Source organism: Notolepis coatsorum (assembly GCF_963971535.1).
Source record: "Notolepis coatsorum genome assembly, chromosome: 1".
NCBI classification, from domain to species: Eukaryota; Metazoa; Chordata; class Actinopteri; order Aulopiformes; family Paralepididae; genus Notolepis; species Notolepis coatsorum.
Genome location: NC_140165.1, coordinates 186,764,490 through 186,786,916, shown reverse-complemented (window position 1 = coordinate 186,786,916; position 22,427 = coordinate 186,764,490). Strand labels below are relative to the sequence as shown.

The following is a 22,427-nucleotide window of genomic DNA, read 5'->3' as shown; positions in this document are numbered from 1 at the left end:
CTCTCTCTCACCTGTCTCTTCCTTATCACAGATCTCCCAGCAGCTCCAGTAGTCTCTCTCCTTCACAGAAATCTTCCTTCGGTCCAGTGTCTCACAGGTCAGTTCTGCTGCTGTCATAGAGCCTGGAATCTGAGAGAAGAGAGGAGAAGAAAGGAGAGAAGAAGAGAGACACAAACTTAAAAAAAAAAAAAAAAATCCAGAATGTTCTTAAAATGTAATGCATGTCATCCTATCACTCTGTGTGTGTTGTACGTCTGTCTGTTCTTTTCTTTTTGTATCATTTGTTCATTATCAGTTGTTATGCCAGTTCCCTTCCTGGTCGTTGTCCTACTGTTGGTCTAGGAGTGGAGGTTCATGCCATCTCCACCAGATCCCTGCTGAATAGGCACTCCAACTGATTTGTGATTTGATAGTTTATTTGGTAGGGACTGACCAATAGGAGTCACCATTGCAACAACTGGGACTCACCCCACCGGCTTCCCACCCAATTGAACTTGTTCTCTGCAAAAGCGTGCTTACACTGATGAAAAGCAAACGGGTTGATGTGGCTATTTTAAGCTAAACGCACTTTTTAGTGGCTGACAATGTAAAGCTGGTGGACAAAATATATCATAACATTAGCTACATTAGCATCATCTTTTGGAACAAGATCCCGTGGGGTTGCTATAGTCGCGAAACGGAAGTTGAATATTGAATTGTTGGACGTATGGTCTGATGCGGATGGTCGAGTAACCATTGCTAAAATAGAATACAGTAACAGGAAAATCACATTGGTAGCGGCTTATGCCCAAAATCTTTACGCCGCTAACTTCTACGCTACACTCACTAGAGCAATGTTGGACCTTCCTGAGTATTCATTTATAATTGGAGCGGATTTTAATGCTATTTGGGATCCCTTGATGGATAAATCTAATCCCACCATTTCCAATGATCAGAAACATGCATCTAATGCACTAAAGGATTGGGCCAAGAATACAGGTGTAAATGACCTATGGCGATTACTCAACCCAACGGCCCGAGAGTACTCTTTTCGCTCTGCAAGACGCAGGACATTTTCCAGAATAGATTATGTTTTTGCATCCCCTAGACTATTTGATAGCTATGACGTGGAAATGGTGCCCAATGCACTATCAGATCACAGCTATTTACTCCTGAAAGGATCATTTGGTAGACTGTCATCCCGAGCCCCAAGATGGCGATTTAACTCGATACTGCTGAAAAACAATGAATACATTATACAATTCAAAGTTGAACTTATTAAATTCCTGCGGAGTAATGCGGGTTCGGTACAGGACCCCAGAATGTTATGGATGTTGGTAAAGGGTTTTATCAAGGATTACACTACGGTCTTTGCCTCCAACCTTCGCAAGAATCGTTGTTCCAAATTGGTAGAGCTGGAAACGCTTTACTCGTCGTTATTCTCCTCTTTACAACGCAACTACTCGGTTCGATTGGAGTCTCAAATTAATGTGTTAAAAAAAGAGATTAACTCCATTTTAAGACAACAATCTGAATTTCAAATACGCAGCACAAGACAACATTATTACTTTCATGGTTCTAAACCAAGTCACCTACTAGCTATGAAGATACGATCCAACGCACAATTTGCAGATATCCCTACTATTAAGGACCAACAAGGACTTGTTACAGACCCCAAAAAAATTAACGAGACTTTCAGAGAGTTTTACTCCAACTTGTACAAATCAGAAATGGTTTTTGATCAAAATAAACTGGATACATTTCTTAATCAAATTAACCTACCTAAACCCTCAGAGGAAGACGCTAAACAGTTAGATACACCTATTACACTAGAGGAACTTAGTGAGGCTATATCTTAAATGCAAAGTGGTAAGGCTCCTGGATGGGATGGTATCCCTCCAGAACTGTACCTCTCATGTTGGGATGTAATTGGACCCCTATTACTTGATATGATTTTATACTCTATCGAAGAGGGGAATTTCCATAGGAACGACAATATTGCACTCATATCTGTCCTCCTTAAAAAAGACAAAGACCCCACCGATTGTGGTAGTTATAGACCCTTAAGCCTCCTCGGAACCGATATAAAGCTGTATGCTAAGGTACTAGCCATCAGACTTCAAAAGCATATGACATCTTTAGTTCATCCTGATCAGACTGGCTTCATAAAAGGCCGCCTGATCACGGATAATATTAGACGGTTACTACATGTGTTAGACACCAGCAAGGATGCCGTGCCACCTACAGCTGTATTATCCTTGGATGCGATGAAGGCCTTTGATAGGTTGAAATGGTCTTATTTATGGGCAGTACTCGGAAGGATGGGGTTAGGAAACGGATTCATTAATATGATAAAAGTACTATACAAAGACCCATCGGCCATGATTATAACAGGTAAATTCACCTCCATACTCTTTCCTGTGTCGCGCTCGTCCAGACAGGGTTGTCCTCTTAGTCCCGGACTATTTGCTCTATCCTTAGAGCCTTTAGCACAGTATATAAGACAATCCCAATCCATAGAGCCAATCTCAATTAAGGGCACACAGCATCATATTAGTTTATATGCGGACGACGTAATATTGTTCATGCAAAACCCTACCACCTCACTGCCTCATCTTCTCAAGCTGATTGATGATTTTGGCAATCTATCGGGATTTAGGATAAACTGGCCAAAGTCGGCCTTCCTTCCACTTAATGTCTCTGCGAAGGCTACATTCCTTCCAGAAAATATACCAATGGTAGAACACTTTAGATGTCTTGGAGTTGAAATATTTCCTACTATATGCCAAACGGTGAAGTATAATTATACAAGACTCCAAGATAGGATCACAAATGACTTTGACAGGTGGTCAAAACTTAAAAACTCAGTACAGGCCCGAGTATCAATAGTTAAGATGGATGTTTTACCTAGAATCAACTTCTTTAGCTCAATGTTACCGTTACCCCCCCCCCCCCCCCCTGCTGGTTACTGGAAAAGATTACACTCCACCGCATATACATTTATTTGGAACAACAAACCTCCACGAATAAAAAGATCCACCGCACAGAGAAACAAAGCCGACGGAGGTTTAGCATTTCCAGACTTTTACCACTATTTTAAAGCGTTCTCTTTAAGACCACTGATCACCTGGTTTGATTCTCAAGCATCTGTATCCTGGAGAACATTAGAAGAAAACATAGTGGCACCACATAGACTGCAGGATATAGTATACACCAAATTATCAATTAAGCAATGCGACTTGAAATTTGGCCCTCTTATTACACATGTGATTTGGATATGGCGTGACACACAGAAAAAATTTACTAACCAACATAAATGGCATAGCCATTCTCCCCTATTCAATAACAATGCACTCCTTATTGCACAACGACCTATCAGATATCCCAAATGGGAAAAGCAGGGCATACATACATTGGGAGATATCTTCAACGAACGGGGTTTCTGTAGCTATCAAGATATTCATAACAAATTTAACCTCACCAGCTCCACTTATTATTTCTATATACAGTTATTAGCAACTTTGAAGGCTCATGGAGTCCCATTAAAGATACCACTTGAACACCACAGATATCACAAATTCTTTTATGAAAAGGAGACATCGAGAGGCTTCGTATCTGACTTTTATCATCACTTACTTACGTCTTCGTATGGAATCCTTCCCCTAGACTCAGTTTGGAGGAAGGATATACCAGACTTGGAAGTAGATTTTGATTGGCATGAAGTCTGGGCAAACGTTCGACTAGCGTCACGCAACCCGGATCATCAACAGATTAATCTTAATTTTATTCATAGGACTTACCTGACTCCTATAAGATTGAACCTAATGGGGCTTAAACAAGACTCTCTATGCTCCTTGTGTCTAAGGGGTTATATCGGTACATTTATGCATATGTATTGGGAATGCCCCCCTGTTAAGATATTCTGGGAAGAAGTAACCACGCAATTATCAGAATTTTTATTTCTGACCATACCTGTACTGCCTTCTGTATTGTTGTTGAATGATGTTTCGCAGTTCGCAGCCTCTATACAGCTAAAGAGACTAATTTTGTCCGGTCTTATGGCTGCTAAAAAGCTGATAGCATCACGCTGGATTCAACCGGATAAAATGTGCCGGAAGGTATGGGTTCTTACCTATCTCGATGTGATTTATCTAGAGATATCTACCGCAAGAATTTTAGGTGTCAATGAAGCCAGCATTACAATCTGGTTAGAGGTGGTGGAGAGAATAAAGGTTAGCATATGAATTGTAATCCTTTGTTTGAAACGAAATAATGGAGCATATGTATGTATTGTATTGTATTGCAAGTATTATGTATATATCTTGTAACCTACATTTATATTGATCCAAATAATGGACTGTATAGTCCTGTGATTTATTGTGGATATTTACTGTTAATGTTTGTGTGTCTAGTTTTATGTCATGTCAAAAAAATAATAAGAAAATGTGTTCCAAAAAAAAAAAAAAAATTCTCTGCGGAGGTAGGCAAGTGCTTAGACCTCAAGTTCAAGTTCAAGTTCAAGTTACACTACCCAGCCGCTCCAGTGCTTAGACCTCTACACTACCCAGACGCTCCAGTGTTTAGACCTCTACACTACCCAGACGCTCCAGTGTTTAGACCTCTACACTACCCAGCCTCTCCAGTGTTTAGACCTCTACACTATCCAGACGCTCCAGTGTTTATACCTCTACACCATAGGTGTCAAACTCACGGCCCGCGGGCCAAATCCGGCCCGCCACGTCATTTGATGTGGCCCCCCAAGAGCTCAGGTTAAAAAAAAAATTAAAAATAAAAAAAAATTACATTAATATTGGGTTAAAAAATAGCAGTGTTAAAATAATTGTGGGTTAATGCGTTAATAAAGCTTTAACTTTGACAGCCTTAGTTATTACACATTCTTACACGTACATGTATGTTGAACATCTGAGGTAACAAAGGAAAAAAGCCAAAAGCACTTACTCCTCAGACATTCTTTGACAATTTTACAGCCCAAAATACAAAAAAGATCCAGGCGGAATAGGTAACAAAGGGTTGAAGAAATATTGTCTGAACTGTCAGATGCAAACTGGCTGTGTGACATAACCGAGCATCTCGCTCAATTGAATAAGAAGCTGTAGGGACGCAAACAAGTCCCACCCAAAACTTGACCAATATAGTTGTGAACTGAGACAACCCTTATTTTGTTATTTTTGAGTACAGTTACAGTTGTGTGTTCATGCAGACACATAATAGCAATTTCATTACGAATTGAAAATGGGGGACCCTGATGTAAACAAGTCGAAAGTCTCTCTGGTCTGCATCCCCTTAACAATTGTGTGTATTGAGCTGTACTGTACTGTACCCATTCTGCAATCTGTTAATTAAAGTTAATTAAACTATCTTCCATTAGTTGGATGTATGGCCTCTGCAAGGTTGTGTGCAGCCATTTGTTTTTGTAACATCTGCTACATCTGTCCCACGTGTTCTTTGCAGCTCACAGTTGTTAGTTCTGCCCCTCTTGACTGACGAAAAGGTTTTGAACAAACTTAATGTCATAGCTTGTATTTGATGATATTCTTCTTTGTTATTTACTTGAATGGTTTGATCATTGATTGGTGGAGTAATATGGGGTTCTGATAAACTAAAATTATTTGTTAAAATAACATAAGCTAACATATATTTTTACATTTATGCAAATGAATATGCAATATGTATAACTTGAATAAGTAATAAATACAGAAACACCATGTTTAACAATATGTAAATGTGTAGCTACATTTATTTTACATTACATTAACATTTATACGGTCTTTGGCCCTTTGAGGGCAACCATAATGCTGATGTGGCCCTCTGTGAAAATGAGTTTGACACCCCTGCTTTAGGCAACAAACCATGCAGGCATGTTCTGCGGAGAGAGGACAGGGACATTCTGGAGAAAAGATGGCTGACCTTAACATGCTGCTCTGCTGTCTCCGTTTCCTCCTCCAGGTACACGGTACAGATGAAGTGTTGATCGACCATCTACACACACACACACACACACACACGGTTGTCATTAACACATTGCGATGAAATGCAACAGGTGTGTGTGATCTTTCAAGAGTACAAGCTGTTAATACTTTGAGTGCCACGGACGCTATAAGTCGTTAGTTCATGCCGCCAGTTGAATGCCAGCAACGCTATATAGCGTTTGTTTGTCGTTATTTTTTTATTAGCGATTTGAATTCATATTTCATCAATCGAGCCTCACGCTAGTGCTGCAGACTCTCTCTGAGCTCCATTGGGAAAATACCGCCGCCTATCGTCTCTCCCTGTGTAACTGCACCCCATTGGATTAGACTGATGGGGGGGGGTCCAGTTTCCTCATTTTACTTATCCGGCAAGTCATCTGAAGAGACCGAAGTGATTGCAGAGCCGGAAAATAACGTGGAATACATATTTACAGTACCCGGCGCTGAATCAATAAACGCGATCGATATTTGGAATGGCGCTCAGGAATTGGAATAATCTTTTTGGAGAACATCTGATATGAGGTAAGGAATCTATTTTACCAGTCTTGGGGTAATCGGATCTGTTTTCACCTATATATCAGCGTTTGCCCCATATGTGTGTGTGTGTGTGTGTGTGTGTGTGTGTGTGTGTGTGTGCTGATCAGGAAATGAGAGAATAGATTTTTCAGATTGCTTCTCTAGTGTGCATAAGTACACATATACTATCGATAATCTAGCGTTTATTTGAAAACGATTCATAAATAGGCCGAAAAATTTCAGTTTTTTGTGTATTCCAGAATATTCCAGTAAATGCCGTTTATCACGGAATCTTTATATTTTCCTGAAACTTTCAAGAAAACAAGGGCTTTTCAAAATGGTATAAAACGGAAATTAACAGATTAAAAAACAATCTGTTTCGACAATGTTGACTGCAAACAAGTCATTGATAAGCGACGGGCAGATTAGACACATAGCCATAATATATATATATTTTTTTTAAGATAAATTTTTTAGCGTTTATCGCTTTTCCTGGTCAGACATGACCGACAGATGCAGTGAGGGTGAAACGGGAGAGAGAGCAGGGGAAGACATTCGGCAAATAACGGCAGTCCAGGAATCGAACTCGGGTCGGCCGATCCGCGACGCAGCGCGGTACATGGTGTACTACTGGAGCGCCCCTCATAGCCATAATTTAAGACATAGATTATGCGTTTAGAGCGATATCATTGAAGTGGGTGGTGGCATTCAACGGGGGTAAGGCACACCGCATTGCTGGTAATCAAAGTGTTAATCATTTAATCTGTGTGATGTGTTCCCCGCCATGCTAATTCTGCCAATGACGCCGTAACACGTCATTGGGTCTCATTCCCGAAAATTTTTCAAAGATATATTCTGGAAGACTTATCTTGGAACCACTGAGACATAATCTATGACAAGTACACTCTGAGTCCTGAACGTGCTGGAGATATGTCTTAAGTGGCTGAAACGGTCGCAGAAATTATATGATCTGATATCTGCTTGGAGAATGGCATTATGTCGTAAACTCCAAAGCGCGTTCCCGTTCAGCTCATTTGCATACAAACCACGCCCCCGACAGTCCTTATAAAGCAACTGTTGACGCAGCTGTGTGAAATGGAATGGCGGAAGTGCTTTGAGAACCGCGTGATTACGAAACCTAGCGTCAGTCAGTGCCAATCAGAGAGCGTCTCCGAGAAATGCGGCTAGGTTTCATAATCACGCTTGCGCCCATCAAAACTAGATTAGATTAATGTATTGGCATCATCTACAGCTCGCGGTACACACCTGCCGCAGCGCGCGCGCACACACACACGTGCGCGCACACGCACACACACACGTGCGCGCACACGCACACGCGCACGCAGTACTGTATATGAATGAATGAATGACATAATATATATAGCCTATGGGCCGGCGGGCGTAATGAATGAAGCAGTATGGCTTATTATTCCATAAGCCTATAGGCTACTGTTCATTCGTAGGCGCACACAAGACTTGTTATGGAATATTAATGCAGTCTATTTCCACCGATTAGCTTTAGTTCTTATTTATTTATCCACTGTCATTTCAGTGTTGGTGTATAGGCTATATAGTGTATTTCAATATAAGTTTAATTGATATATTCGAAGGAATGCAGGTTTATAGCTATATCAACCCCCTCCAATGTACAGTAAATGACCAAGTATGGTTTTGTCAATATTCCAATGTACAGTTTTGCTTGTACAGTGTAAGTCTACCACCCCTCCAACCTCCTCCAACAGTTTCTACGTCAAATGTACTCTCTTTTCTGGACTCTTTTTGTATCACAAACAGTACTGTATTTGCAAATCTGGTATGTCATAAATGTATAGATGTAGCAGTACTGTCTATCTGTGTCGTGTGTGTCATATATGTTATGATGAATTGAAAATGGGGGACCCTGATGTAAACAAGACGAAATTCTTTCTCTGGTCTGCATCCCCTTATGTAATTGAGCTGTACTGTACCCATTCTGCAATCTGTTAATAAAGTTTTCAATCAATACCAATCAATGGGATACATTGCATGTTGACCTGTATTCTTTCAAGTGTATATAATTAATCATTAAAACAGATAAGAAATGCAAATTCCACAGAAGGCATTAAATTATTATTATTTTCAATCATTTCACAATAATTGCATAATTGTGTTTGAATATCTGAGTAATTAAAGTAATTATACATTTGTCCAAAATAGCTGGTTCAGATATGGTTAATCCAGCTGCCCTGTGATCAGATGAATCCATATTATTTATTTTTCCGACATCAAATGCGTAATTTCTTATCGTACAAATATTGTCATATTTATTTTAATTATGATCAAGTAATTCATTCCAATGAGGCCTGTAGCGTTAACATGAAGGAATCACTATGAGAACACAGTCTGTCAAGTTGTAATAAAGTTTTAAATTAGTCAATCAATCATGAGATTTGATCGTGGGCTGAGAGCATATTTAAGAGTGCTCCTCAGCACTCTTGGATCTGCTCTCAAATAAGATCTCAGGAAAATTTGAGGACTCCCACTCCCAGCCCTAATATGTCTTAAATAGGCCGAAATCTGGCTAAGACGAAATATTTTGTCGTAACTACGTTCGAGAATGAGACCCATTGAGATCAATATTTCAAAAATCTGTGATCGCAATCATATTTCTCCCCCGGAGACTTGAGATCTACTGTTGATCCCCTCTCAACTCTCCAACGGTTCAAGAGCGCCATCTGGTGGCCGATCGGCGGATCGCCCAAACCGGAAACAGGAAACGGAAACTGGTGCTCATCCAAATTCGGTCCGATCACTCGCTATACAGTAGGTCCCGGGACTCGAGCGCGACACAATGGATAGTGATCCGTTACCAATAACTCGATAAACAACATGATTTGGACGTATACTATTATACAACCTGGAGATGGATTGCATATTTCAACATCCCATAATAGGAATATTTTTGCTCCACGCTCATCGCCCAACGCTACGAAGAAGCTGCGGTGAGTTTCAGCGTTTTTTTTTACCGTGTTCGATACAAACTGCTCTAATGATCATATCACCCACACTAGATGAATCATCTAACGTTGGCCACAAAATTATAAACGACCCCCCCCCCATCCGGTCAACATCAGATGATAAGTAGTAACTTTTAGAAGCACGTCCATTTGAAATTTTGTATCTCGCGCAGATCGCTATCAAACTGTATTTGATCATCAATATAATGCATTTAGGGCTATAAATCACGTTCTGCAGAATGCTGCAGAAAACGATAAAAACATATTTATACTTTAGACCGTATTTTAGTATGAATATGTGAATGAAAACGTATAACGTTCCCACATCCTGAACGATAGATAATTGACGTTGAATGGGCCATAGTAATGTCAATTTAGCAATACAATTTAAAAAGTTATAGCCCTGCAAAGAAGGGGAACTTCTCCATAGACAAATAGAGCTGGCAGAGGATGGTATAAGGATGTACATAAGCCTGGCAAAGAAAGTGTTAATCTGTGTGATGTGTTCATATATTAATATGTGCGATGTGTTAATATATTAATCTGTGTAATGTGTGTTAATATATTAATCAGTGTGATATGTGTTAATATATAAATATGTGTGAGATGTGTTAATATATCAATCTGTGTGATGTGTGTTAATGTATCAATCTGTGTGATGTGTGTTAATATTAATCTGTGTGATATGTGTTCATATTAATATGTGTGATATGTGTTAATATATTTGATTTGATTTGAATCTTTATTTCGAACATGCAATGAATACAAACAAACAATAACAAAAAGCAAAACAACTCAATCTGCATGTTCGAAAAGGAGTAGGAAGAAGTATACACTTATTTAATCCTACCCCTTTTCCATTACTCAAATGAGTGTACTATTTTAAACATAAAAAAGAAAAGAAAGAAAAAAAAATATATATGCAAAACAAAAAAACAAAAACTATATATGTATAAAAGAAATAAAATAGAAAACAAAATAAAAATGTAAACACCCGTGAATATCAAGTCCCTTCCTCATCCCTGTACCTTGTGAACATAATTTCCTTATACATCAGTTTGAATTGTCTCATGTTTGGACATTGCTTTAGCACCACATTTAGACTGTTCCACAGTTTCACTCCACATATAGAGATGCAGTGTTTTCTCATGGTAGTGCGTATGTTTAGCACCTTTAAATTGTGTTCTCCCCTCAGATTATAACCCCCCTCTCTATCAAAGAACAATTCTTGAATGTTTCTTGGAAGTGCATGACTTTTTGCTTTATACATTAATTGTGCTGTTTTAAATTCCACAAGATCATTTAACTTCAATGTCTTCAATGTGTTAATATATCAATCTGTGTGATGTGTACTGTTAATATATTACCGGTAATCTGTGTGATGTGTGTTTATATATGAATCTGTGTGATGTGTGTTAATTAGGGATGCTCGATATTGGCTTTTTTACCGATACCGATATACCGATATTGTCCAACTCTTAATTTCCGATACCAATATCAACCGATACCGATATATGCAGGGCCCCCCCCCCCCCCCCCCAGGTAATTAACATTACATATCTCTTGTTGTGGAATAAACACAACATTATGCATACTTTTGACAATAAATAAAATCAGAATTTGTTCTTACTTGCTTGCCTGGGTAAATAAAGGTTATAGAAATGTAAAAAAAATTAAATAAAAAGATATTTTCCGATATCACATTTTAATGCCGATATCGGCCGATAATATCGGTAGGCCGATAATATCGGACATCCCTAGTGTTAATATATTAATCTGTGTGATGTGTTATTATGAATCTGTGTGATGCGTGTTATTATATGAATCTGTGTGATATGTGTTAATATATGAATCTGTGTGATGTGTTTTATTATGAATCTGTGTGATGTGTGTTATTATATGAATTTGTGTGATGTGTGTTATTATATGAATTTGTGTGATATGTGTTATTATATGAATCTGTGTGATGTGTGTTATTAATCTGTGTGATGTGTGTTATTATGAATCTGTGTGATGTGTGTTATTATATGAATCTATGTGATGCGTTAATATATTAATATGTGTGATGTGTTATTATATGAATCTGTGTGATGTGTGTTAATATATTAATCTGTGTGATGTGTTATATTAATCTGTGTGATGTGTGTTATTATATGAATCTGTGTGATGTGTGTTAATATATTAATCTGCATGATGTGTTATTATTAATCTGTGTGATGTGTGTTAATATAGTAATCTGTGTGATGTGCGTTAATATATGAATCTGTGTGATGTGTTAATATATTAATCTTTGCGATATGTGTTAATATAATAATCTGTGTGTTATTATATTAATATGTGTATTATTATATTAACACTCACTTGGGTCTTGGTGTTGCCAATCTCTCTCATTTTGATGATGGCAGTGATCTCATCCAGCTGTTTCTTTAGCTGCTGTTCATCCACCTTGACACACACACACGCACACACATGACCTGTTTAATAGTGGTGGTGGCACAGTGGTTAGCCCTGTTGCCACAGCAACAAGGTTGTGGGTTCAAACCCCAGCAGGGGGCCTTTCTGTGTGGAGCTTGTGTGGGTTTCCTCTGGGTACTCTGGTTTCCTCCCACACCATAAAGACATGCATGCTAGGTTTCTTGCAAATGCCCTTGATCAAGGTACTGGCATTACAACTGGAGTTGGTCCTCGAGCGCCACACTGTGTGACTGCCCATTGTTCCTAAATAGTTAGGACGGGTCAAATGCAGATGACGAATTACCCCAAAGGGGATTAATAAAGGTTTAACTTAACTTAGTAGTATAACAGCAGATGTGTGTTCCTTGATTTTCTCATCTCATTTTCAAAACGGAATTTGATTTGTAAATATGTAAAGAAAAGTTTTATAAAAAAAACTTAAAGGTGCTATAGATAACATTTCCATGTAGAGTTTTTAGAAAGGTGTGGAATAAAATAAATTAAAAGAAAAAAATATATATATATATTGATTAATGAATGTATCATTTTAAAAAAGTTTGGCGGGTCCAAAATTAATGCTGTTTACATGTTGCGTGCATGTATCCCCTCCCTACTTCCCATTTCCCCATGTGGAATGCACCTGAGTGGAATGACATGCTGATTCTCTAGTGCGACATCTAGTGGATTTTTTTTAATAAAACGACATGTTTTATATATATATATAGCACCTTTAAATATCGAGGACCACAGCCGGTGGTCAAAAGATTGTTATTGGAAATGATGCTCTCGTTGTGATGATTATGAAAAAAACAGGAAGAAAATATATCATGATATGCAAGACATCAAGTGTGGTCCTGACCTGAAAAGATGTGTGTGTTGGATGAGGTCCTGACCTGAAAAGATGTGTGTGTTGGATGAGGTCCTGACCTGAAAGATGCATGTGTAGTGTTGGATGAGGTCCTGACCTGAAAAGATGTGTGTGTTGGATGAGGTCCTGACCTGAAAGATGCATGTGTAGTGTTGGATGAGGTCCTGACCTGAAAAGATGTGTGTGTTGGATGAGGTCCTGACCTGAAAAGATGTGTAGTGTTGGATGAGGTCCTGACCTGAAAAGATGTGTGTGTTGGATGAGGTCCTGACCTGAAAGATGCATGTGTAGTGTTGGATGAGGTCCTGACCTGAAAGATGCATGTGTAGTGTTGGATGAGGTCCTGACCTGAAAGATGCATGTGTAGTGTTGGATGAGGTCCTGACCTGAAAGATGCATGTGTAGTGTTGGATGAGGTCCTGACCTGAAAGATGCATGTGTAGTGTTGGATGAGGTCTTGGATAACGCGGGCGGCGGTGTAGTCCTTTCCATCCGTCTGAAACAGTGTAGGACCAAACACTATGGCCAGGTTATAGACGGTCATCTGGTTCAGGTCAGCAAAACGCTGAACGCTAACACACACACACACACACGCACACACACACACACACACGCACACGCACACGCACACGCACACACACACACACACGCACACGCACACGCACACGCACACGCACACGCACACGCACACACACACACACACACACGCACACACACACGCACACACACACACACACACACACGCACACACACGCACACACACGTACATTTAATTAATGTATGTTCTATAAGGCCAGGTAAAAATCACTCCTTTGCAAGTATCAGGGTCTGTGCATGGATAATAAAGGGTCTCCTGATTTTCTCAAACTTGGCTTAAGATCCTTTCAATGAGAAGCTTGTTTTTTCCTGTTTTAGAGCCTGTAGGACCTCCTTATTCCAACTGCTGTGTGTAGGTGGGGACTGGGGAGACAGACATGCTTCCACTTCAGCAATAAAAGATTTTTCAGTGGATGAGAAGGTAATTTCTAGCTCCCCCTCCTGTCCTGAGCTAAACTACTATGGAAACTCAGGCCATGTCCACACGTGCATAGATATTTCTAAAAAGATTTAGCCATTTTTCACCCCTCCGTCTTCAAGATAATTCCTGTGTTTTAGAAAATCTCTCTGTCGACACAACAACACACTAAAATGCACATATGAACTGACATGATGGCAGGCTGCAGGGAGCTCTCCCTGGTCCTGATTGCAGATCATATTTTCAAAAATATCTTATACGTGTGGACAGGGGCCATTAGTCATGATGTTAACATCCAAAAGCTCTGTTTTAGCTCTGTTTCACCCAAGCTCCAACCTAAAACTCTGTTTTCAGTGACCCAAAACTTCTATCGTTCTCATTTGGACGGGTGACCAGAAACTTGTTCAAACGATTGCAGGTGCCCCCCCCCCCCCCCCCCCCCCAAACCAGCGCCATCAGGCTTGACTGAATCTATATCAAATTTAATCCAAATCAAATCAGGACTGTGTGAATTGAAAATCAAATCGAGTAATCAGTGACATTACCCTGCCCTACCGGACAAGACTATATCGACGATAACAGTGTGTGTGTGTGTGTGTGTGTGTGTGTGGGGGGGGGGGTCTACTGTCTCACCAGTACAGGTGGTTGACGAGAGCTCGTAGTGTGGCCGTGTTGACTCGGGGCAGACGACTCAACTGCAGCTGGTACTGAGAAATCTTCTCTCCTTCCTCCTGAAGAGCTGTATAACATATAAGATGAAGATGTTTTTCCTTGTATTTTATTTTTTTATTATTTTTTAAACAAACATATAAACAAACATGACAACACACGATAAGATATACAAGCATTAATTGTCAGGGCACATCCAATGAGATCACCTTTTAGTTAGTTGTCTTATATAAGATATACCCATAATACCTGTTATCAAAAAAAAAAACCTACACACATATGCTCAGCTCGAACCCCCCCCTCCCGGACCCCACCTTGAGAAGTACCTCCACTATCCCTCGCACCTAACCAGACACTACCATTATAAGCTAGCTTTTATTCTCTCCACCACTTCTAACCACATTGACATTTTGGATTCATTGAGACCCAGAATTCTTGCTGTAGATATTTCATGGTAAATTACATCGAGATATGTAAGAAACCAAACTTTACGGCACATTTTTTCCGGTTGAAACCAGCGTGATGCGATCAGCTTTTTGGCTACTGTGATACCCGATAAAACCAATCTCTTTAGCTGTGGATTCACTGCAAACTCAAAAACATCATTCAATAATAATACCGAGGGGTGTACAGGTATATTCCAAGATACAAGTTTTGATATTTGTTGGGTCACATCTTTCCAGAATGCCTTAACTGGTGAGCAGTCCCAATACATGTGCATAAATGTCCCTTCGTCCCCATTTGTACATTGGGTGCATTTGGAATCTTGTTTAAGCCCCATTCGGCACAGTCTTATAGGAGTCAAGTATGTCCTGTGAATATAGTTAAGATTGATTTGTTGATGATCCGGGTTCCTTGATGTAAGTCGGACATTTGCCCAGGCTCCTTGCCAATCAAAGTCATTTTCCAGGTCTGGTATATCCCTCCTCCAGACAGAGTCAAGTTGGAGGGTTTCATACGAGGACGTTAGTAATTGATGATAAAATTCTGAAACAAAACCTCTCGATGTCTCTCTTGCGTAGAAGAATTTGTGGTATCTGTGGTGTTCAATTGGTCTGTCTAATGGAACACCGTGAGACTTCAAACATAGCTCTAACTGTTTGTGAAAAAGCCATGTGGACTTGGTGAGATTACATTTTTTGCGTATTTCTTTGTCACTACAAAAACCCTGTTTGTTAAAAACATCCCCTAATGAGTGTATGCCTTGCTCTTCCCATATAGGGAATCTTATAGGCCGTTTTCCAATTAAGAGAGCATTGTTATTGAATAAGGGAGTATGATTGTGCCATTTTTGTGGGTTAGGATTCTTCTTTGTGATTCACGCCATATCCGGATCGCATGAGTAATTATGGGGCCAAATTTCCGTTCACAGTGCTTGATTGGTAGTTTAGTGTATGCTATGTCCTTCAGTCTATGCGGGGCTACTATGTTTTCTTCTATTTTTCTCCAGGATGCTAATGCTTGGGAGTCAAACCATGTTGTCAATGGACTTAATGAGTACGCCTTAAAATATAGGAAAAAATCTGGAAATGCCATGCCACCATCTGCTTTATTTCTCTGTGCGGTGGATCTTTTTATACGTGGTGGTTTGTTATTCCAAATAAATTTGTATGTGGAGGAGTGTAATCTTTTCCAGTAACCCTCTGGAGGGGGTAACGGTAGCATTGAACAGAAGAAGTTGATTTTAGGTAGTACATCCATCTTAATTATTGATATCCGTGCTTGTACTGTGTTTTTAAGTTTTGCCCATCTATCAAGGTCGTCTTTGATTTTGTTTTGGATTTTTGTGTAGTTGTGCTTCACCGTTTGTCCTATGGTAGGGAATATTTCCACTCCCAAGCATCTGAAATGTTTTACCATCGGTATCTGTCCTGGGAGGGTTGTATCTTTTTTTGCAGGGGTGTTAAGTGGAAGGAAAGCCGACTTTGGCCAATTTATCTTAAATAAAGATGTTTTTCCTAAGGTCTTTATGGGAGTTTTTCCAGATCTTCATTGACGGTTGATGTCAGGGCATATATTGTTCCACCGTGGGCTTCTGAACCCATCGTGCGTTTGTATCATTGGTAAAAACACACAAAAGACACTGCTGTACGTCACAGCATCCCTGTCCTGCCCTCCTGACCAACCGAGAGCTTAGAGTACAGGAAGAGGAGGGAGCAAGATCTTAGAATACAGGAAGAGGAGGGACCAAGATCTTAGAGTACAGGAAGATGAGGAAACAAGAGCTTAGAGTACAGGAAGAGGAGGGACTGAGAGTTTAGAGTACAGAAAGAGGAGGGACCAAAATGTTAGCGTACAGGAAGAGGTGGGACCAATAGCTTAGAGTACCGGAAGAGGAAGGACCAGTTTGTGCAGGATGAAGATATGTCCTACATGGATGTACTTCTAATATAACCCTTATCAATAAATTTTGAGCATTCTGTAGTTTGTTTTTGAGGTGTTGTGATACTTCAGTGTAACCAGGAGATGGCAGCATAATCAAAGTGACCTTGTACCAGAACTCCAGCTATGTGTGAAGACCTGTTGGTGTGAAGAAGGGCAGCGTTTATGGCTAGAACACTTTAATTTATCTTGACATTGAAAAAATAGGACAATACATAGATGGAAAAAAACAAAACAAAGAAAGTTGAATATCATTCCAAGAAGCCGGGGCATTAAAACAAAAGGCTGACTTTCCAAGCTCAGTCTATACTCTGAGGACTGCATCATCTGAGCGTCATTTGAACAGGTCAGATAGGGTCCATAGTTCCAATCAAGCAACATTGTGATATAACATAAGGTGGTAATTTCCTGGCAATGGCATTAAAAATAAACAGATACCAATGTTTATTTAGCCTCTCTGACAGAGAAGACCAACCCACTTTATCATACTAGATGCACTCATACATTTGATCACATAACTTATAAACCTTTATTTAATTACTTAAAACAGGTTATTCAGCTGATTAAACATATTGTTCATTCTAAAATGGCATATGACATTTAAGAGGCTATACTGATTGTGTATTTATGTTGTAAAGACAGTTCATACACTTGTTGAGTTAATTTAGTCAACAGTGTTTCCTGCTTGAGTCTCGTTTGTTCCAATAGAAGACAACTAAAATAGTTTCCCCCTATGAATGAAGACTAGGACTACAGTAGCTCTCTCTCTCTCACTCTCAACAGCAGCATCAGCTGCTTGGACGCCCAAGACGAACTGGCACAATTATCTACAAATGGAACGCACAGTAGTCTCTCTTGCCAAATCTGAGTGTAGCGGAGTGCCCTGCCTCCTCATCTCAGCCTGCTCGACAACATCCAAAAGAATGAGCCAGGACTCTGCCAGTACAAAACTCTCCATCCCCAGCCACAGACAACAGGTTGCCGCTGCTACAGTCCTGTACCCCACCACTGTCCCATGGACCTCCAGACCTGACCACGCTCCCTCCACCAGACATCAGACGTTATCCAAAAGAGGATAGGAAGTATGGCATTTGCCAACTATGCCCCAAAACTATGGAACACACTACCAACACACATCAGAAACGCCAGCTCCATACACATTTTTAAAGGAAAATTAAAAACGTACCTATACAGTCTAGCTTACAAATAGTTATGGCTTGGAAAAACCTGATGGATCCATGAGGCTAGGATAAGCCTTGTGGACCCAACTTTTTAGATGAAGGAACGGGTACATACGCACACAATACACGACCACTGATGGATCCGTAAGGCTTGGATAAGTCTTATGGACCCAACTCTTTAGATGAGGGAACGGGTACATACGCACACAATACGCGGCCACTGATGGATCCATGGGGCTTGGATAAGTCCTGTGGACCCAACTCTGACCACTGACCACATGAGGGAACGGGTACATACGCACACAATACGCGGCCACTGATGGATCCATGGGGCTTGGATAAGTCCTATGGACCCAACTCTGACCACTAATAAAAACGTAACTACACTAGCGTTATAAGAGCTAACATTGCTACCTACCGTACAAGTGCATTGGTTTAGTGCATTTCCTAGTTCCGGTTGCTACTGAGTGGACATGTTTGTGCGGACCTGTTCTCCCAAACTGGTAAGCAAATGACTGTTTTCATGTTTTTATTTTTACGTTATTTTCATTTTTACGTTATTATTATTATTATTATTATTATTATTATTATTATTATTATTATTATTATTATTATTATTATTTAAACATTGATCTTAACTGATCACTGTGACTTTATTGCTTTTATCGTTATATATGCCTATGTTTGTGTACAGCACTTTGAGCTACATGACATGTATGAAAGGTGCTTTATAAATACTTACTTACTTACTTACTTACTTACTTACTTACTTACTTACTTACTTACTTACTTACTTACTTACTTACTTACTTACTTACTTACTTACTTACTTACTTACTTACTTACTTACTTACTTACTTACTTACTTACTTACTTATACTACCCACCTACGCGCAGCCACACCAGACCACACTCTCAACCTCCCAGGCACCAGACCACACTCTCAACCCCCCAGGCACCAGACCACACTCTCAACCTCCCAGGCACCAGACCACACTCTCAACCTCCCAGGCACCAGACCACGCTCTCAACCTCCCAGGCACCAGACCACGCTCAACCTCCCAGGCACCAGACCACGCTCTCAACCTCCCAGCCACCAGACCACACTCTCAACCTCCCAGGCACCAGACCACACTCAACCTCCCAGGCACCAGACCACGCTCTCAACCTCCCAGGCACCAGACCACACTCTCAACCTCCCAGCTACCAGACCACACTCTCAACCTCCCAGGCACCAGACCACGCTCTCAACCTCCCAGGCACCAGACCACAATCAACCTCCCAGGCACCAGACCACGCTCTCAACCTCCCAGGCACCAGACCACGCTCTCAACCTCCCAGCCACCAGACCAGGCTCTCAACCTCCCAGGCTGCAGACCACGCTCTCAACCTCCCAGGCACCAGACCACGCTCTCAACCTCCCAGGCACCAGACCACGCTCTCAACCTCCCAGCCACCAGACCAGGCTCTCAACCTCCCAGGCTGCAGACCACACTCTCAACCTCCCAGGCACCAGACCACGCTCTCAACCTCCCAGGCTGCAGACCACGCTCTCAACCTCCCAGGCACCAGACCACGCTCTCAACCTCCCAGGCACCAGACCACGCTCTCAACCTCCCAGGCACCAGACCACACTCTCAACCTCCCAGGCACCAGACCACGCTCTCAACCTCCCAGGCACCAGACCACGCTCTCAACCTCCCAGGCACCAGACCACACTCTACCTTCCAGGCACCAGACCACGCTCTCAACCTCCCAGCCACCAGACCACGCTCTCAACCTCCCAGGCACCAGACCACGCTCTCAACCTCCCAGGCACCAGACCACGCTCTCAACCTCCCAGGCTGCAGACCACGCTCTCAACCTCCCAGGCACCAGACCACGCTCTCAACCTCCCAGGCACCAGACCACGCTCTCAACCTCCCAGGCTGCAGACCACGCTCTCAACCTCCCAGGCACCAGACCACGCTCTCAACCTCCCAGGCACCAGACCACACTCTCAACCTCCCAGGCTGCAGACCACGCTCTCAACCTCCCAGGCTGCAGACCACACTCTCAACCTCCCAGGCACCAGACCACGCTCTCAACCTCCCAGGCTGCAGACCACGCTCTCAACCTCCCAGGCACCAGACCACACTCTCAACCTCCCAGGCACCAGACCACACTCTCAACCTCCCAGGCACCAGACCACGCTCTCAACCTCCCAGGCACCAGACCACACTCTACCTCCCAGGCACCAGACCACACTCTCAACCTCCCAGGCTGCAGACCACACTCTCAACCTCCCAGGCACCAGACCACACTCTCAACCTCCCAGGCACCAGACCACGCTCTCAACCTCCCAGGCACCAGACCACGCTCTCAACCTCCCAGGCACCAGACCACACTCTCAACCTCCCAGGCACCAGACCACACTCTCAACCTCCCAGGCACCAGACCACACTCTCAACCTCCCAGGCTGCAGACCACGCTCTCAACCTCCCAGGCTGCAGACCACACTCTACCTCCCAGGCACCAGACCACACACTCAACCTCCCAGGCACCAGACCATGCTCTCAACCTCCCAGGCTGCAGACCACACTCTCAACCTCCCAGGCACCAGACCACACTCTCAACCTCCCAGGCACCAGACCACGCTCTCAACCTCCCAGGCACCAGACCATGCTCTCAACCTCCCAGGCTGCAGACCACACTCTCAACCTCCCAGGCACCGGACCACACTCTCAACCTCCCAGGCACCAGACCACACACTCAACCTCCCAGGCACCAGACCACGCTCTCAACCTCCCAGGCTGCAGACCACACACTCAACCTCCCAGGCACCAGACCACACTCTCAACCTCCCAGGCACCAGACCACGCTCTCAACCTCCCAGGCACCAGACCACGCTCTCAACCTCCCAGGCTGCAGACCACACTCTCAACCTCCCAGGTGTAACCAGGTCAATTGGACATTGTTTATTATTATTATTGGGGTTTGAAATGTCACCAAATCCTGTTTATAAATGTCTCCAAGGGTTACTATTGTTTATTATTTTATTAAGGATTGAAATGTTATCAAATCCTGTTTACAAATGTTTACAAGTGGTTATTATTATTTATTATTTCTTTATACCAAAGGCACTTTTATTTGAACGTAACTTGGAAAGTTCACGTTCAAGAGTGTAGCACTTCCGGGTCAGGTATTCGCGCGTGTTAGGAGCAGCCTTCCGGTTGGGTTCAGTTTACGACACGAACTCAACGTGGAGGTATGTGTATTACTGTGGCGCGCCGCACTATTGTGTTTCATACTGTTGTATATATTTTGTATAAGAATTGAATGTCGATAATAATTACTTGCTAGTTGTGACGAACGGTGTGGTTGTATGGTGTGCACAATTGAAGGTCTTGGTCGGTGTACTTCATCGAGGCAATATAGTTAACTAGTGTTCTCTGTCCACAGACGTATTGAGAGCACACATGTTGACGCTGTTTTCCTATTGTGGCAATTCCACCATTCGTTTCCATGCAGGTATGTGTTTCGATATGTGTTTATTGTGCCTTAATATGTGTTTATTGTGCAATATATTGTTTATGCAGTTTACGACACGAATTCAACGTGGAGACGTATTGAGAGCACACATGTTGACGCTGTTTTCCTATTGTGGCAATTCCACCATTTGTTTCCATGCAGGTGGCCTCCATTGCAGCCCACCTCAATAAATGATTGAACAGTGTTCACGTGTGCCGACTCATCCCTAAGCCTCTCACACAAAGAACACAACGCAGGAAAAGATTCACGGGCAGAACGTCCGTTACATTGGTGCCGTCGACCTTCGGATAAAGATTCATCAAAGGCAGAAGGGAGAACGTCATCTGATCGTTCGCCGGGGACTGCAGGCCACAGCCACAGCCACAGTGACTCCACAGTCACAGCCTCATCAATGGTGAGACGCTGCCATCTAGTGGCCGGTGAAAAGAACCTCACCCTACGGGGCTTCAGACAGTGAAGGTATGTCACAATAGACAGTGGTGAAACGCTGCCATCTAGTGGCCGGTGAAAAGAACTTGTCATCCTACGTGGCTCAAGCACAGTGGTATGCACAGCAGACAGTGAATGGCCCTGGAGAGGTGGAAAGGCTACTGTTTTGTAAATTGTGAACAGACAATGAATGAAATGAAGAAGAGAAAGACATGAAGATGAGGATGCATGTCAGTGGATGTGCAGAAGACATTTAGATATTAATTGTATATATAATATATAAGGGTTTATTTATTTGATTGGTTAACACTTTATGTAAATTTTTTTTCTTTCCATTTTCTTTCTACTACAGTATTTAAAATACCTGAACAGGTTATTTAATTTGTTTTCTTCTTCTGTTGAGTCAGAACACCTAAG

At 41.8% G+C, this 22,427-nt stretch overlaps 1 protein-coding gene across 1 annotated transcript in view; it reads right to left on the bottom strand.

The window, feature by feature from the left end:
* Positions 1–22,427, bottom strand: part of arap1 (ArfGAP with RhoGAP domain, ankyrin repeat and PH domain 1) — a 283,086-nt gene that overhangs the window by 48,972 nt on the left and 211,687 nt on the right. The window contains 5 exon segments of the mRNA XM_084308436.1: positions 12–129; positions 5,908–5,979; positions 11,843–11,926; positions 13,228–13,375; positions 14,452–14,557. Of these exon segments, the coding sequence (XP_084164562.1) occupies positions 12–129; positions 5,908–5,979; positions 11,843–11,926; positions 13,228–13,375; positions 14,452–14,557 (528 nt within the window).